Source organism: Amphiura filiformis, chromosome 6, assembly GCF_039555335.1.
Source record: "Amphiura filiformis chromosome 6, Afil_fr2py, whole genome shotgun sequence".
NCBI lineage: Eukaryota > Metazoa > Echinodermata > Ophiuroidea > Amphilepidida > Amphiuridae > Amphiura > Amphiura filiformis.
The window spans coordinates 38,498,313-38,517,927 of NC_092633.1; the positions used below are offsets into that span (position 1 = coordinate 38,498,313).

General features: G+C 36.1%; 1 protein-coding gene across 2 annotated transcripts in view; it reads right to left on the bottom strand.

Annotated features, from left to right (window-relative positions):
• LOC140155392 (uncharacterized protein C5orf34 homolog) overlaps window positions 1–19,615 on the bottom strand; it is a 149,493-nt gene that overhangs the window by 119,686 nt on the left and 10,192 nt on the right. For both annotated transcript variants that reach the window (XM_072178223.1, XM_072178222.1), the window contains exons 3-8: window positions 18,303–18,546; window positions 13,811–14,437; window positions 12,654–12,868; window positions 11,725–11,949; window positions 11,023–11,080; window positions 10,188–10,400 (exon numbers count right to left, since the gene is read on the bottom strand). In XM_072178223.1, coding sequence (XP_072034324.1) covers window positions 10,188–10,400; window positions 11,023–11,080; window positions 11,725–11,949; window positions 12,654–12,868; window positions 13,811–14,437; window positions 18,303–18,546 — 1,582 coding nt within the window. The remainder of the gene's footprint in view (window positions 1–10,187; window positions 10,401–11,022; window positions 11,081–11,724; window positions 11,950–12,653; window positions 12,869–13,810; window positions 14,438–18,302; window positions 18,547–19,615) is intronic.

Below are 19,615 nucleotides of genomic sequence, written 5' to 3' on the forward strand. Positions count from 1 at the left end.
GCGAATAGATATACCGTTGTACATATCCAGAAATTAAAGGAAATACATGTAGGAGTGTACAATCTGACCACCAAGTATCTTGTTTATGTGTTTATCCAAACACTGGGGTCTATCTACATATGAGATCTGGAGCATTTTCAGAAAGTTTTTCTATCACTTTGTTTACATTTCTATATCATTCAAGGAAAGTCTTACATCATCATTGTTCTGGTGTTCTGGGCATCAAATATCTTGTTGTGTAGATGTCAGCTTAGATAAAAACAAAAGACAACAAAACAACTTCCAAGAATGCCAAATTGACTGATTTTGTATCAAGCATGTCAAGGGCATGTATGACATGATCTAATTAAATCTGACCAAAGTCAGGGGGTACTCAAATTTGCTTTGGGTACAGGTGTGCCTCTGAGAATTTGAAACTGCATGGACCCATCAATATACCATTTTTCAAGAAATTTGGACCCATCGATATACCAAAGCTTGGCAAAAGTCAAAATGTTTGTCCAAATTTAACACAACTTTTCTCAGTTTTGACAACTTTCCCCCCATATTTTGTGGAAATTTCACAAAATTTGGCTGAAATGAGAAAAAATTGGGATATTTTACAAAAATATTTGAGAAAATTTTGAAAAAAGGACACATCCGTATACCAAAATTGGAAAAAGGGGTCATTAATATACCAAAAGGCCAAAAATGCTACCCATTTTTGTGGCACATCGCCGTATGGTCATTTGTACTCCCCCGGCTGATTTCACACCAAGGACAAATGCATTTAAATTTGTCCGTAAACAATCTCTAAGGAGTTAACTGTGAGGGTGAAAAGAGATAGTGTCCCATGCAGTGGACAAATTGTCCATGAATGATAGCTTGCGATAAGATTAAAAAGGAAAGCGATATAAACTCAGATAAAAAACAAAAATAGGATTGTGACCTGAAATAAGAAAGGAACAAGTTAAGAGTTGTACTGTCAGTGAAAATGGCACTGCGTTTTTATAAAATTGTGCAATTGAGCATATATAAACTTTGTTGGAAAGGTTAGCGTAGTATTGATATTATCTGTTGCCCAAAATAGGAGACTGGATTATCACAAATATACTGCCTTATACTACATTGTACATGTATTCAAATGGCAGCTGCTAAAAAGTTATCACAAACTGGGCTATTCCATTTGAAATTCACACTACCTCTGTGGAATTTCAAATGGAATGAGCACACCAGGCAGCTCTATTTGAAACTCACCCTCTCTCTTTAGGTCTTTAGATGATTCAAATAGAGCTGCCTAATGTGTTCATTCCATTTGAAAATAATACTCGCCCTGTGGCAGATATTTCCAAAATCTTCCACAGGGGCAGTGTGGATTTTAGATGGAATAGCTCAATTATGTAACAATTTGTGATCTATCACATTAAAATGCAATGGTTATCAGAAGCCTTGCAGATACTTGCCCCCCACCCAAAAACAAAAGTAGAGAAAATTATAAAATATTAGTCATATAAGAATTATGACCACCATTTTCCATCCAACAACAACAAGTGAGGGTGACTTTGAAGCATAAAAGCAACTCTAAGACCCCGTCCACACAAGTGTGTTTTTGCCTGTTAATCGCGATCTTGTCATAATCTAGTTACAAAACATGTGTTGTTGACATACTATATACAATCCTGTCATTGGATTTGTAGCATGATCATGTTGTAATTGCCGATGAAAATTAACAGTGTGAATGCATTTTGTCGTCGTATCATGTTTACTTCATGGACTTAATTCATAAAAGCTGTGGCGTGTGTATAAACCAGAAGTGAATACGACACGAGGACGAGGTGCTGATCGTGTGAACTCGATAATTGTGTCGCTATGAGTATCAGGAAATTATGACAAAAAATACTAGTATGGACTAGGTCTACAACTTGATTAAGAAATCTGGAAGATCAGTTTTGGAGACGATGGTCATCTGTTTTGAAGTGATGGGTCGTTTATTTGAAATTCACTAGCATTGTCCTCATGCTTGATTTAGTTTAAATATTGAGAACTCAAAATGGAAAATAAGTAAACTTCCGCTGGGTTTACTATCACAGACAGATAATATCACAAAGAGTTCTTTGAGTGAAAGCTGATGGCAAATATCACCTTATCATAGATTAGAATCTATTAAGTTGTACTCAAGATTGTCATCAGCCATCAGTAAAATGTCACTCCCATATTGACAACAGCTATATACTGGGTCAAGTTCTTTATACTTCATGACCTGCAGTTACTTCAACTTTCATTTGTTCCAATTCTGGACACCATCAACAGGGCTGTGGCTAGGGGGGGGAGGGGGTTGGGAGTACACCCTCCATTCATAATATTGTCGGCATAAAGTGACAGTTGTCGGCAAAATCATATGATTATCGGCAAATGACAATAGTCATGTATACAAAAATAAATGTGCTGTATTAAATAGCTGACCTCGGATGTTGGTCTTATATAATATCGATAATTGAATATTAGTTATTATATCACTCATACATAAATTCTAGACAGTTCATTGGTTGATTACCATTTATCATTTTTACCATCAGCCTCTCTGCAGTGCGCCTCGCCCAAACTGTGGGCTGACTATTAGACTCGCCGATTTAGTTATGGGGTGGACCCCAAAATGTGAAGTATATCACGGCAAAACATGGTGTTATGTTGATGAAAAAATGTATTTCCTACCTTAAATAGTATTTTAGTAATAGAATTTATGTATGAGTGATATAAAACAAATATTAACTGTCTTAAATTTGTGTAATGGTCGAAATATAATCACTTGGTGAAAGATGTATTGTTCCATTCCACTCGCCATAGAATGGAACAATCCATCTTTCACCTCATGATTATATTTCGACCATCACACTCATAGACAGTTAATATTTGTATACTATTGACCCCCCCCCTTAACCTTTCAAACTAGACTGTGCAAAGTCACCCTATATATGGTAAGTCATTGTCCGCCTGGGTCATCAACCACTCATAAAATGATAATGGGTCTAAATACTTAGTTTTATTTTGTCCATTCCTGATGACATCCATCTGACCATGACTCTGTGAGCAATATTCATAAAATCTGTTCCAAATACAGAACACTACCCATTTAAATTGGACTGTGCAGAGTCTTTCTATGTAACTCATACCCCACCTGCACCCAAAGTGCTCCTGGGTATTAGTCATAAATTGTCATCTGGGTGCCTCAAAACAGAGTTATGTACCAAAATAGAACACTACAATCCCGGAAAATATTGTTGGAACACTTTGACATTGGTACTTCAAATCTGCCCACATTTCCCCTGTTCTGAATGTTGCAACCCTCCTGAAGACACCCAACATAGATTAGCGAAGAAGGGTTGTAGTAGTTAAAGGTTCAAACTTCACACCAAATAAAGCAAAATTTTAGAATGTCAAATAGCATAGAAATATAGTTGAAAACAGTCTTACTTTTACACAAGCACTGTAGTACCACCTGTTTTGGATTTAGCCATCACAGTCAGACAGATAACATCACAGTAAAAGTTCTTTGAGTGAAGGCTGTTGAGTTGATTTCAGCTCATCATAGATTATAGATTATTAATCTATACAGGTGCACTCAAGACAGTGATCAACCTTTTAATGTCAAATGTCACTGCCATATATGTGATGCAATCATTCAAAATGAGTTGAGTGCATCCATTTCTGAGACCTATGCATGTTTTTTGTCTTGTTTGAATAATGACAATCCAGGAATGACAACAAATGAACAAAAGAAACAACATATTTTATTTTAGCCATGTGATAGTTCTGGCAGTATCTGACAATCTAGTTTGGCCAGTTTGCTTGCTCTTTATACATTTTGACAGCTTGTGATCGACCACTGATACTGTTAAGTTCTAAAAACCTATGACCTGTAGTGACTTATGCTACTTATTTCAGAAAAAATACAGCATTGGTTTTTTTTCTTTCTTTCCTTTTCTTTCTTCAGTAGAAAACTTGTCTAGCCAATACTAAAGATATCAATATCCCCTAGTCAACTAATAAACTTAATAATATAATGATACCAATTTGGTTAATCAACAATGTGACCTAATCTACTGGCAAATGCATGAATCTTTCATAAAATAGCCCTATCCCACTTAAGTGATCACATGCACATGTAATTATAAGGAGCATTCAAATGTTCAATAAAACAGAACTAAGTATCACATTATGAACTCAGTTTCTAATTATTTAAAAAGATCATAAAATGGCCTTCTTCAGCTAAGCAGATCACATGCATATAGGAAAACGTATTGAGAATATCAAGCCAAAGTATCAAAATTATACTCCAAATGGAATATTCCAGTTGAAATCAATACATGTACCCTCTATGGAAGACATGACTAAATCTCCCACAAAGGTGTGCATTTCAAATGGGGTTTCTTGAATGTGTGACTCCCTTTGAAATCTACAACCTTGTGTGGAAGATTGAGGTCATGTCTACCATACTTTAGCTGTATCAAAATGATTGGGCAGGGTTGCCAAAAGATTTCAGCCCAAATCATGGGTCAAATAATCAAAAAAGTCACCCAATTTTTCTCTTACCATTGGTTTCTATGGGACATGAAACTATCGGAAGTCGCGGGAGCCAATGTTGAAAAGTCGCCCAATTTTTTTCTTAACCATGGTTTCTATGTGACAGTAAATTGTCAAAAGTCGCGGGAAAAAATCTTCAAAAGTTGCCCAATTGGGCTACCATCAGATTTCATTGATAATGGATGAGCCTGACACATCAAAATTCAACATAAATCCAAATAATTTGTAGATTAATTATATTACACAAGTCATAAACAATACATTCTGGACATTTCAAGACTATCCAATGTTGTATTTGGAAGAGACAGGCATTGACAATAAACATCAAAATTGATGGAGTGCGAATTATTTTGATACACCCTGTAGTACTTTCCATACGCGGGGTGTGTGGAATTCAACTGGAATAGCCCAATATCTGTTTAACAAAACCTAACTCAAATTTGTAGATATAACTTGCCCATATTCAAGGTCAAGAACTTCTTACTCATACACCCTACAGGAATATAAAGAGCTATACTTAGAATCAATTTTGAGATCTAGGGGGAAAATCCATCTAGATGGGAAATCCCCTCTGGTAGGTAAATAGCTCTAAAATAGTATTGACTTGCTAATAGCTACTGAGTAGTATACTTAATATCACCTCAAGTTCGGTAGTGATGCAGGTGCATATTTTGCTGGTTGCAGTAGTGAATCATACATGCAAACCTAATCCAGCAGAGTATATGGCGGTGTGTTGGCATGCTTGCGATTGTAACGTAAAAGCACTAATGTTGCTTTTGAAGTGGAGGTGAAGTATAGAAAACTTCTGCTGTGGGCAAGTTTTATTCTGATAAGTTTTTATGTAACTTATAAGGTGAAGGTGACTGCTCTGTTGCTTCCTTCAACAGTTATAACGATTCAGATCCAAAATGTGATATATGCTGTTAGCTTCCTTATGTTATTTTCTATCAATAGTTTTTAATAATTCATTTATATTTTAGTGCAATATATTTTTTTTTTTTTTTTTAAACAATGGACATGTGTTTTTGATATTTTATTCGCCTTTATCACTGCCCTTGCTTACAGCTGATTATTAAGCTATTTAACTACACATGCTAATTAGTGTTAATTCCAAGCGTATGCAAAGTATTTTTTATAGACAGGCTAAGTAAAAAAGGTGCTAACTTGATTTGTAAAATTTTCAGTTGTTGAAACTTTCTGTTATTGCTAAACTCAATAGTCACCTTGTGGGAAAAAATGAAGTGAATCACATCTGTTTTACTTTTATGAGGCTTTTAAATGTGATGCCCAATTTCAATTTTTGTCCATGATGCACCAATATTTTGAATAAGTGCACAGACTGCACACAGTGTGTGCAATAGAGACTACAGATGAAACTTAACTTAAAAGCTTCATTTTGTCCTTATTTTACTTCCCTTTTTAAGTTCAAACAAAGTTTCTAACATTTCTTTTTATCATACCACAAACAATTTCTCAATGCTCTAGCCAGCTTACTTGATATTTCTTAAAGTTGTGTTATTTTAATCTAATAACATTAAACATACTTTTGGTGGCATGAAAATGCTCATTCTAAAGTTTTTACAAGACTGCTCCCAGTGAATCACTACTGACTCTTAACCAAATTGTGCCTAATGTCAGAGAGCTCTGTCTTAATGTTGGCAGGTATGGGCTATGGTAAGGGTTAAGATTAGGGTTATGCATGCTGCATTCAGCAAGTCATGATCAACAATAAAATGTAGAGAAGATTTAATTTCATTTTACTTTAACACAGAAAATCAGCCTTTGTGTTGTCTAAAAAAAAAAAAAAAAAATCATACACATCATGAAACCAAAAACAGATCAAACAACAGAAAATAATATCAAATGACAAAAAAGATGTGAAATTTAAAAGAGCAAAGGAACAAAAGGCAGTAAGATAAAGTATAGAGTTTTAAAATGAGATAACATTCATGTCACAATAATCATAACAATCTATTGAAGGATGCAAGATCTTTTTAAAAAGTCTCCTTAAAAGGAGCTCTCAATATAATATTGAACTATTCCATATCATAAACCTATGTAAGAAGGAGTCAGTTTCTTAAGGTTATAATGTGGGCAAAGAGACCAGCATGATCTACATATTATATCTTCAATATTCTTGTCATTGAGGTTGAGTCAATATCGGCAGGTGGGAAAAGTTACGAAGTCTACAATTGAAGGATTTGATATTGTAAGAAATATTTCAAAAGTTATATAAATCAGATATAGCGGATAATAACATCACATTTTTCTATATTGCTCAAGCCACAAATTAACTTTAAAATTTTACCGCACTGATTATTCTTGTGAATTCTTTTCCAACAGCTCATTTTTGTTAAATTTACAATTCCTAAAAAGATTTAAAACTTTCAATTCAACCAATGACTTTTTAAATCTAATAAATATTCTGGAAGTATTCTTCAAAAAACTCATTTAATTTTGCACCCAAATGACACAATGACATCACTGATAGGCTGATAGGGGGGGTTGTAGAATCAACAAATTTTGCACAAAATTGCTGCAAAAAGTGGAAATTGTTGTAATTTTTGGGGAAATGCATGCTTTCTCTTTAAATATGAAGATGATGTTATTTATGTCACATGACTCCAGTAGTGGCACTACAAGGGGCAAAGGGCATTCCCCCATATTTTTCTTCCCCCCAGTTTAACTCGACTTACACAAGTTTTTGCTGATTTCCATATTAATTTTGCATTGTTAGAGAAACTATATTTCAGAAGGAAGTGGGCCCTGAGCCTCCATGCGCATTCATTTTTCACTATGTTATAGGCGTTGACACTTAACTACCGACTTTAAAGGGTACAGTCTGCATCTCAGTACCCCGGTATGTAAAAACATGCATTTATACGCTTGAAGAAAACTCTTTACACATAGCATGTAACATGGATGAGAACGGCAAGTCTGAATGAGATTTTCAGTATATTGGAGTAATAAATGTACTAGATCAACAGAAAACAAGAATAGAACTCAACAAACACTCATCTGTTGTTGCAGGAGATATGCAGAATAACATATCTTCAAATGTTACAAATACACAATAATAGATTGCAATAGTGTGGGCACTTGCATCAATACAGAAAATGATTATGTGATACACTTCTTTTGTCATGGAATGCAATCCATTTTCACCGTTCCTAAACCAATACCAAGCAAATATTAAGGAAACACAAGGGATATGCTCATCGTTTATATAAACAAGGGGCAAAATGTCAAAGATTGTATGGAGGGATTGCAGAACATTAACAAACAAGGTTCAGGCTTTCACCTGTTTTTAGCTCCATTCTCAGTACGATACGGGGACATGCTGCAAACATGGGTAGCATTTTCTGCCTTTTGGAATATCAATTACCCCTTTTTCTAGGCTTATTTTGGTATATGGATTGGGTGGGTCATTTTTTTTTAAATTTTCTCATTTACTGTTTCAGAAAATATCCCAATTTTACCACACTTTAGCCAAAATTTGTGAAATTTCCCCAAAATTTGGGGAAAAGCAGTAAAAACTAAGACTGTTTGTGTTAAATTTGGCTTAATTATATTGTTGACTTTTGATCATTATATTGATAGGTTCTTAAAAAATGAATTTCTGGACAAATTTGTACATTGATGGGTCCAATTTCAAATTCAAGCAGCTGCACACATCTACCCAAACCAAACTTGAGTACCCCTCTGGGACCAGCCTACAATAGTATCAAATATAAAGACTTGACTGCAATTGTAAATGCTTTGATTACTATGCATTTAAGACTTTTTTCGCATTCAAATGGCAAGGCTCCTTGTTCAGTCCCTGGGTTATCAATGGTTATAGGTTTACTGGCTTTAATATACCCTAAATATGATGATTTTGCATAATTTACCCGATAACTATGGAAGTGGGGAGGCCAAAGCTTCCAAATCTAAACTACTGGGCCCACCACTGCAGTTTTGAACAACCCTGTGCTATGCTATTTAGCTATCTACATGTAGAAAGAATCTTTGTAATGCACCTTATTAAGTAGTGAACATTCTGCATGAAGCACAGCATGTCTGTTCTAACTTGCCCCAGAGGGCAGTATGTTGCTTCTACTTACAAACCAGTAGTTGCAGGACAACAGTTGATTTGTGTTTTGCTTACTTTACACACAATTCAATCCTATATTTGCATATTATATATTATAAACTCATACAAAGATTTTTGTCATCTGATTGGCCAATTACGATTGATTATATTTCTGCTATTTTTAGAACTATTGCACTCCGCGCCCGTGCAATAGTAATTTTCCATTGCACTGACTCAGAGTTACCATAGCAATGCTGACAGGCGTGTGAGCGTATAGGGCGAGGTTTCCACCTGGACTCGCCAATTATAGGTGCTGGTGTTGCTTCTAAAATAAATACACATTTAGATAGTTTAGATTTAGTTTGTTTCCTTGTTGATTTATAAATTAATTGGACGAAAGGGAACTTATTTATGAGTTATATAAAACAAATATTGAATGTTTTTATTTGTTCTATTCGGTGAAATTTGAACTGTTCCATTCAACTCGGTAAAGCCTCATTGAATGGAAGTCCATATTTCACCTCATGGAAATATACTTACATGTACCATTGAACTCATAAACTATCAATATTTGTATATTGAACAACTGGTACTCTACAGTGGTAGTGCAAAAATAGTTTTAAAAAAAAGATTCATATAGCGAAATTAAGATCATTACCATTGAAAATAAAGCAATAACCACATGTCCCAAGCCACACCAATCAGGGTCAAATTTAAGCTGTGGCTTGTGCCGGTAGATTGTGCAACGGCCAGTATTCAACAATGCTGGCCTGGCAGGCCAGTAGATTTTTGAGATGATATGAAACAAGACTACAGTTAAAATAAGTGTGACAGTTCTGTGTAATTTATACATATTTTTTTATATCAGTTTTTTTCTTGTCGATCTTTTCTTATTCTTGCGGCGCAAGTTGTGAATTGTATACAGCAATTTGTACTTCCAGTTCTTTTATGTGTAATCTGGACACCCATGTATATTCCCCATATAGAGTGCCGACTGGAAAAGACAGGATTTGCAATTGTTAATTATGCAGGCCCTCAATCCTATTGGCTAAAAATAAGAAGAACAGTGAAGAACAACATGAAATGGGAAATGGAACTTATGTGGTAGTCAGTGAGTGCAGTAGAAAATATCGAGAAAGCTGGACCAGTATATTCATTGCTGGGTCAGTGGATTTTCAACCTCACTGGCCTGGAGGGCAGTAGAAAACAGGTCAGACCCTGCACTATATAACCCATTTGTTGTTTGTTTCAAATGGTCTTCCTGTAGGCACTCAACAACCAGCCATATAGGAGAGAGTCATACATCTCGCAATTTCCCAATCCCCAGTCTACATCAAGCTGGCACAACTTGGCACCACACAGGGAATCTATACATACCTTTTGAGTCCCTTCTTTGTTCCTGACCCCTATATCTATCAATGCATGGACTCAAATCACATCTCCAGTCCAACACAGTTCTATCAGGGAATGCGATCCTGATGTAGCCATCTGAGTAGGCAGAAAATCTGCCCACTCACCCCTCAACCCCAACACCACACAGGAGATCTATACATACCTTTTGAGTCCCTCCTTTGTTTCTAAGCCAATATCTATCAATGCATGGACTCAAATCACATCTCCAGTCCAACACAGTTCTATCAGGGAATGCGATCCTGATGTAGCCATCTGAGTAGGCAGAAAATCTGCCAACATCAAGGATGTGTTTCTCCTCTAGTAACACTGATGGGATTTGACTCTGTGGTAGATTGGTGCCTTGCTGATGACTAATCTGTAAGGAAAATTGCACAACAGGATCTTTATCAAAGGCAATACATGTAGGTCTTGCTAGGGACAGAAGCACAGCTCATTAACTTAATTTTGAATAACCTTTTATTGTGCACAGTCAGAACTATTTGAGTCTGCTTTCACCCTCATCTTACTATGAGGGATTGGTATACCTTTTAGGGGGGTTTCACTTGGTGTCCTAAAATACTCAAATATACCCTAGTTATTTCATTGTATCAATATGCAATGAAGAACATGCAGCAAAATTAAACTCACTACATAAGAAGTGCCTACAGTTTCTGTCAAAGAAGAACAGCACTTGTTTACATTTTGAGAGAGTGCACAGTGTAAACACAGAAGTGGGGTTATGATTGGCTGATTCAATTGTCTGACAATCATAACAACAGCCACGGTAATCTGATTGGCCGATTACACACCATAATGTTGGTCGGCGCAAACAAAGTTCCGCGTATGTCTCTCATTAACAGGGCGCTCGCGTCAATCTGAGCAAGGGACTGCCGTTCTTCTCTGAAGCCGAGTGTAAGGTTGTAAACATACAAAAAGATTTCCAGCTGCATACCCTAGCTAGTGGCATTCATGTGGCTATGCTTGTTATTTCAACATACCTTCCAACATGGCAGTGAAGAGGCTACATCTGAATGACAAAGGTGCATCTGTAACAGCCTGGAGGAAAATATGAAGGTTTACTGGAATTATAAGCTGTTTTAATAAGTGGCCTACTGGTTAGGGAGTTTGACTCATATGATCGCAAGGCTGTGGATGGGGGTTGTACCCCGTCAGGGACAACATATTGTGTCCTTGGGCAAGACAGTTTATCTGGATTGTTCTACATGTACTCCACCAAGGTGTATAATGGGGAGCTGTTAGGCAATAGAACCAAATTAGTGTGACCATCGATGCTTGGTCGATCCTTTATGAAATCAATTAGATAGTCTATTGTTAATTGTGGTAATTGTGCATGTAAGGATAACCTCAATTCTGATTAATTACTTGAAAGTCCATTAATAACAAGCATCGGAGCAGCATCAACGGTCCATCCCAAGATCAAACAAATTAGGTTCTGGTGCCTTAATCAATGGTAGTCATATCGGCTAATAATAATATTACGTCTTATTTAAAGAAACACATTTTTTACCACAAGGAAACTCAATGCGCATAAAGACTTGAAAAGATGACCATGATATAAATTATGCAATTATGCAATAATATGCCTTTGGCTGTACAGAATATAGTGACTTGACCATCCATAGATTTCTTATTTCATTTTTGTAAATAAACATGGAGAAACTATTAATAATCTGGCTAACCTTGATGCTCTAGCTAATACACTAGCCAATGAGTAGCTACATGCAGGCCTATCAGGTGGCAAGTTACTTGTGCTGTACATCTTCTCTTCCATACTACCATCAGGAGTTGCTATATGGTGAATGAAGAAGGTGCCATGGGTGATACCACCTGGTAGATGAGAAGACTTGATGACAGAATTATCTCCAGGATATATCTCTATACGAGGACTACCCCCAGATAGTAACCTGAACATGTAATAAAAATACAATGGTGAGTGTTTGTCTTGAGCAGACATTTTAATGGCATGGATATAATTATTATCTGAATACAAGGAAACTATGTATCTCTAGACAGTAAACTGAAACAGTTCAAAGAAATACAATATGGAGAGTGTTTATCCAGAACATACATTTTAAAGGTATGGAAATATCTCAATACAAGAACTACCTCTAAAGAGTAATCTGAAACAGTTCAAAGAAATATGATAGGGAGTGCTTATCTGGAACAGACATTTTGATGGATATATCTCCAGACAGTTACCTGACTATTTTGATGGATAAACCTTAATACAAGGATAATCTCCAATCAGTAATCTGAAACATTTCAAAGAAATACTATAGAGAGTGCTTATCTGGAACAGACAATTTGATGGACATATCTCTATACAAGGCCTACCTCCAGACAGTAATCTGAAACAGTTCAAAGAAATAAAATAGAGAGTGTTTATCTCAAACAGACATTTTTGATATCCAGATATAGTAACCTTGATTTTGATGGAACAGTTCAAAGAAATACAATGGGGAGTATTTATCTGGAACAGACATTTTGATGGATATATCGCTATACAAGGGCTATCCCCAGACAGTAATCTGAAACAGATCAAAGAAATACAATAATATCTCAGTAACCACTTGTCCATCATTCCATCCTCTTAAATGCCAGTTCTTACCTGTATATAACCCCATTGACCATAAGTACTTGAATGCCTCCATTGCTGGCATATTCCATTTCCAATGCATAGGTATCCTGTAAAGCATCCTGCAGGGAGATCTTGGTGTCCTTCCATGAATGCATGTGACTTGATGGACAATTGATAGGTAAGGCTGATGGTAGCTGTGTGTGCACTAGATTGACATCCTTCCTCTTTATGTTGGCAGGTTGCACCTGGTGTGATGGAAAGCAAGACAAAGATTCAGCCATTTTAATGTTTTCAACAAACAAGAATTTTCATCACAATGGGCTATTAGCCTATTCCATATAGAATCCACACTCCCCCTGTGGAAGATTTTGAAAATATCTTTAGCAGAGGGAGTATGAATTTCAAATGGAATGAACGCATTTAATAGGCAGCTCAATTTGAAACTTACCCTCCCTCTGTGGAAGATTCATATTGCATATTTCTCAGTGTACGATATTTAAATAGAGCTGCCTAATGTGTTAATTCCATTTGATATTCATACTCCCCCTGTAGAAGATATTTCCAAAATCTTCCACAGGGAGAGTGTGGATTTTAAATGGAATAGCCCAATGAGAGCGGATATAAATGGAAAGCACAGCACAGGCAAGAACAGATGGAAAAGCCATGAAGCTCATTCCACAGACATTGCAGGATTTGGAAGACATTTTGGGATTTAGAGGGAAAGTTTGCTTCCCAATGGAAAGAATACACAAGAATTCATGGGAAATGTTGGTATACTAGAGGGAAATGTTGCAGCAGGGTTGGCATAGCATTAAATTTGAGATCAGTTATTTTAAAGTAGTTCTGTCAGAATGTATGTCTTGTATTAATACCATAAAAACTAGATAGTTAGCATATAATATGTGCTTACTATCGAGTGCTTTTAAAACATGCAAACATGAAGAGCCCCATCCACAAAAGTGTAAAGGGTTTTGAGCAAATCATCGATACACATAATTATATACGAACAAGTAAACCTGCAAATGTGTGTCTCAACTCCATTAGGTCAGTTGGTAAAGCACCGTACTTTGGTACAATTTCATGTCTTCAAAAGTGTGCGATAGTAAGCACATACATTGTATAAGCACTATCGAGTTTTTACGATATGGCATAAGCATTTTGCAAAGGTGAGTTTTAAAATGACTAACCCAACTCTTTCCATGTACTTCATTTCTCTGCTGAGGTGCAGATGAATCTTCTTCAAGTTGTGTTTCCTGAGACATTTGAGGAATTCTCATTGCTAGCTGTAATGGATGTCTCCAATATAGAGGACAACCATCAACTGAGTAATGTTGTACAACCCACACATATACACATCCTCCTGCAGGGGTGTTGTGGGATAGGTCTTTCAATGTCTGTTCACTCTTTGCATTTCCATTATCTACAGGTTTGTTTTGCAATGACATCCCAGACTCCATTGCACTTTTCCTCAAATCAGCTTCAGCATGATCAGATACTTTCCCATGGGATGCAGAGTGATTTGCTTCATATTTCTTCTCACATTGTGTCGTCTGTGGCAATGCATTCTGGGATTGACATTTTTGTTGCACATCTTTATCATGTGTTTCTCCCTTGATATTGTGGGTCTTTTTATTACCTTCCCTGGGTACCTTGCATAAGAATTCAACACTGAATTGCTGCCTTGTGTTAGACAGTTTGAGTGATGCACACTGATCTATTGATGAAATCTGGATATTGCCATCTGGCAGCTTCTTAATATCAGCATTCGTGTGTGAAGCAGGCCAACTGACTTCTTGAATATCACTGTATATATGCTGGGTGCAAAGAGAAAAGAGATACAAGATTGTTATCAATGATATATATTCTGTCTTTAACATTAACATTGTACTGTTGGCATTTAGACACAAATAAAAAGAATTGCAAGCATATATCCTTTTTGCTAAAATTTTAAAAAAAATCAATTCAGTAAATCTTGCTAATGGACTTGTGCAGACATGCCAACTTTGAAATCCAGATTTCCGTACTCACAAGAACAAAAATCCGTATTTTGCACCCTAAAACCGTATTTTTTAAATATGTACCTTTTTGCATACCTGTCAACCCCAGAAACCCCAAAAGTAGAACACATAATTGCGAGGGAGCACTTGAGAGACCGAAGCACGAACTGCCGGGTCCAGGGGCCCACCTTACAATTTGCAATCAAATTTGGCAATACCAAAGAACCATTCCATCAAAGTAATACTATCAATACAGAAAGATGCCATCATCATCATCATCATCATCATCATCATCATCATCATCATCATCATCATCATCATCATCATCATCATCATCATCATCATCATCATCATCATCATCATCATCATCATCATCATCATCATCATCATCATAGTATCAGTCGGTAGGCCTAACATCGGATTTTGTTCATGTTTTCAAAAAAAAATTAAACAGTTTAATGCCAATGTCAATTAGAAGACTGTACTGGGTATAGCAGTTGTCTATGCATGGTTAAAGAAAAATATTAAAAATATTAATGTGCCACTGGTACACCATTGAGAAAACAAAGTCGGAAAGCATCTTGCAGGCTTATTCTTTTGCAGACCTAAATAGTTAAATAAATACCTCCAGAAGACATAGCATGTGTAGCAGTTAGATGAAGATGCTTTATAAAAAATATTAATGTGCATGAAAAATCTGCAAATCAGAAGAAAATTATTTCGAACCATCTTGTAGGCCGATTAAATATTTCTTTAATGTGCATGCATGGTGCGAAAGTCGGAAGTAAAAGGAGGTCGGAAACCTTCTTGTATGCTTATTCTTTTGCACCAAAAGAGCTAAATAGTTAACTAAATACCTTCAAAAGACATATCATTAGGTGGTTAATAAAAAATATTAATGTGCATGAAAAATCTGCAAATCAGAAGAAAATTATTTTGGAAACCATCTTGTAGGCCGATTAAATATTTCTTTAATGTGCATGCATGGTGCGAAAGTCGGAAGTAAAAGGAGGTCGGAAACCTTCTTGTATGCTTATTCTTTTGCACCAAAAGAGTTAAATAGTTAACTAAATACCTTCAAAAGACATATCATATAGGTGGTTAATAAAAAAATATTAATGTGCATGAAAAATCTGCAAGACAGAAGAAAATTATTTCGGAAAGCATCTTGTAGGCCTATTAAGTAATAATTTTTTAATGTGCATGCACTGAAAACATAATGTCGTAAGTTCTACTAAGTAAAAGTTAGTAAAAACGATGTCTCGTTCTACTAATCAATGATTTGTACGGCATGACAAGCGATGCTATATATTGGTTAGGCATGCTTAACTAACGTGCCTTACCAACGAAATGATTAGTACGGCATGGGTTTTACTGAATTTCAAACCTGCCGCATTACTAACCTATAGGATCGTAAAAAGCGATGTCTCATCCTACTAATATTGGTTAGTTGGACAGGCTCAACTAACTAATATTGGTTAGTTGGACAGGCTCAACAAAGATTAGAACTCGTTTGACTGGCGGAACGAATCAGTTGTACAAATGTGATGTACGATGGTTGTGAAGGTGGAAAAGTATGCATACAGGTAATATTTCAAGTTATTTCTCTCAAAATGAGCACTAGATATTGTATTGATGGTGTAAGCTTCTTTTCTGTATGATCAGAAATGCTGTGCACATGTACATTGTGGTCGTAGAGACTAAAAGTCATAACTGCGTCACATCGCATGTAAGCTTATACATGTAGCTTTAAGCTTACATGCGATGTGACACAGCATCGTGACTTTTAGTCTTTACGACCACAATGTACATGTGGCACAGCATTTCTGATCATACAGAAAAGAAGCTTACACCATCAATACAATATCTAGTGCTCATTTTGAAAGAAATACCTTGAAATATTACCTGTTAGCATAGTTTTTCACCTTCAAGTTTGTCGCTGCACAACCGCTACTCGGTCAGTCGTCTGCAAGCGTGGTCGAGTGCAGAACACATGATCGAAACAGCGGGAATGTTTAAAACATCGTAAAACCACCAGAGCTTTGTAAAACCAAATGGTACAACGAGTTCGTAAATGCTGCGATGACAGGGTTTACGAATTATCGATGCTGTACTAAATGTTGCATTGTCGTAGAACTTCCAAATCCAATTGGTAGGACCCACTCAACAACTATTATTCCTTCATTTACGAGTCTTGCATACGTCCGCTTAGTTACATATATCGTAAGACATCGTAAAAATTGGTAGAATGCGCTCAAGCAGTTTATTTTACTAATTTAAATTAGTAGAACACAACGAAAAACAAGCTTTTGTTTTCAGTGTGCATCATCGAAAGTCGAGAGAAAAACGATATAGGCAACCACTTTAACAGACCAAGAAAGTGGTCAAATGATACCAGTAATTCAGTCGGTAGTCTAATCTTGCAGCTGTTTATCTTTTTAAGACAACATTTTATTATTTTGGTCAAAATTCTGGAATTCCATATTTTTTTGTGACCATACTACCGTATTTTTCATGTTTTACCGTACAAAATATGGTGAAACCGTACTAGTTGGCATGTCTGCTTGTGGCACCAAAATGAAACCATTATCCCCCCCAACAGGCACTTGTGTCGGGCTCTTCAGTGCAAGTCCCCAACTGTTCTTCCAAATATGAGCTAGTGTCTACTTCCATAGATGTTCTGCTCTTTATGAAATCAAAACTAACATTATTTTACCTTTTATTCTTAAATTTTATGTGCCCAGTAAAGGAATCGAAACTATATTTTTTACAGGACGGATTACCCATCTCTCTTTTGTGGTGTAACTTTTCTCTTGAATATCAAAGAAGGCTTCAGGTTTTACAAAATAGTTTAGCTAGAACGATTCTATTTGCTGATATTAGGACACCAGTAATAGACATGTTAAACTCACTAGGGTGGATCAAACTAAGTGACAGATGGAAAAATCATATGCTTATTCTTACATTTAAATGTTTAAGAAATCTTAGTCCTTCATATTTATCATCTCAGTTTGAATTTGTTCATAATACTCATTCTCATGTAACCAGAAATCATTCGTCTAATACATTGATTGTTCCAAAATACAACACTAATTCTGGATTACGTACATTTCACGTCAGAGCTGCTCATATTTGGAACAGTATATCACCAATGATTCGAACTGATATGGAAAATATGTCTTTGAGACAATTCAAAACAAATGTTCTCATTTCATGTTAAAATGTGTATATTCTATGAATTCATAATTGTGATTGCATTTTTTTATATATCTTATATTGTATCACTTTTGTGTACTATTATTATATTATGTTTTGTATTGACTGAGGGCCTGCTTGGAAAGCAGTGCTGGTCACTGAAGTTGTTACCCTCAATAAAGAAAGAATAAACTAAAACTTTTGTTAACGATTAGGCCAGACTCCACTGTGAAATGTTGCTGTGGGTGGGAAAATACACCTCCTCCACAGCGAGTTTGTTAACTTAAGAATGCCGGTACCATTTATACACTCCGGTGGAGAGGAATAATCAAGATAAATTGCATTTCACGGTCACAGCACGATGGCGTTGCCAGGGCTCAAACCCACAACCTTCCAATTATGAGTCACAGCCTGTTATGCTCAGCCACCATGCTCTCGTTTTACCTCCTTATAATGTTGAGACAATAATTTTGGAGAATCAACTTACCACTAAGCACTGCTTATCAATTATGTCAGTGCAGAGATATGGATGAACAGCAAACTGGTTTCTGAATTCTAGTGCTTGCAAAACCCTCATCTTATAGTCCGAAACAGCATATCTAGTCCTCTGTTGTATACTCTTGTTGCTTAGCAACCTAGGTGCTTGGTTATTATGGTTGCTTGATGGTGAATTCCAGAATGTGAAACTGGCTCCACATGGAGACAACTGTAGCCTACTCCCATCAGTATACCTACAGGTGTAAAATGAATGATTGCAATTAACTTTTTTCACACTGGTGTCAACTACAGACGACAAGTTTCAATTGTTTTTATAAAATTAAAATTTCAGAGATGTAAATTTTCAAGACCATATTTGGAATCAGTATGCAAATTGCATGAAAATGAGTACAAACAAGCCTAGTATTGGTTCAGTGGTTCTTTAGATAGCTCTTGATATTTTGAGAAAATATCTTAAAACTTGGAATTATGTTGAAGCCTATAAATAGCTAGATGGAGAGCATGCAGAGCATTAAGGTTATAATGTAATGTCATCAATTGTATTGTTATTAGCATTGCTAAGTATTTTAGGATTGGCAAGTCAGATCAAATGCAAAATGCTTTGTATGAAAAATACAATGTATCTTGGTTTTTAATAGGGGGGGGGACTTGACTCTATGTTTGTTTTAAACTGATTTAAAAGTAGTGTCATAATTTTACCAAGGTGAACATTCTAAATCACCTAGTGCTATATTTTGCTTCATATATTGTAATCAAAATTGTAAATATTTTGTCTTGTATTTATAATGTCTTGATATGAACACTGACTATTTTGTAGCCTCTTGGTGATAGGGATGTGCGGCCACATTAACCACCATTAACAACCTCTCATATTAAAATGACCCTGTTTTCCATTACTTTCCTTCAAATTTTGATGACTTTTTGAAAATTTTGTATCAACTTTTATATTTGACCCAAAATTGTTCCCAGTCTCAAGGAAATATCCCTTTTTTGGTAAGATTTTCCCCCAGTCTCACGTAAAGACCCCCTTTTTCGGGCCTATCACTGAAAGACCCCCTTTTCAGTGGCTAGACCCCTAGTTTTGAACTGCTGTCCGCATATTCCCATCACTTCCAAAGTTGAGTGCCCCCCACCCTAGGAAAAACTTGTACATTTTGTATTGAAAGGGTAATTTAGAATCCTGCAATTATGTTCAGTTACTTGCAAGAGTATATTTTTAAAATTTCCTCTCACCACCATACACTGCTTAGCAAGTGCAGGTATAGGTAGTGTATGTGCAGTGTTTCATGGTTCGGAAGTCAT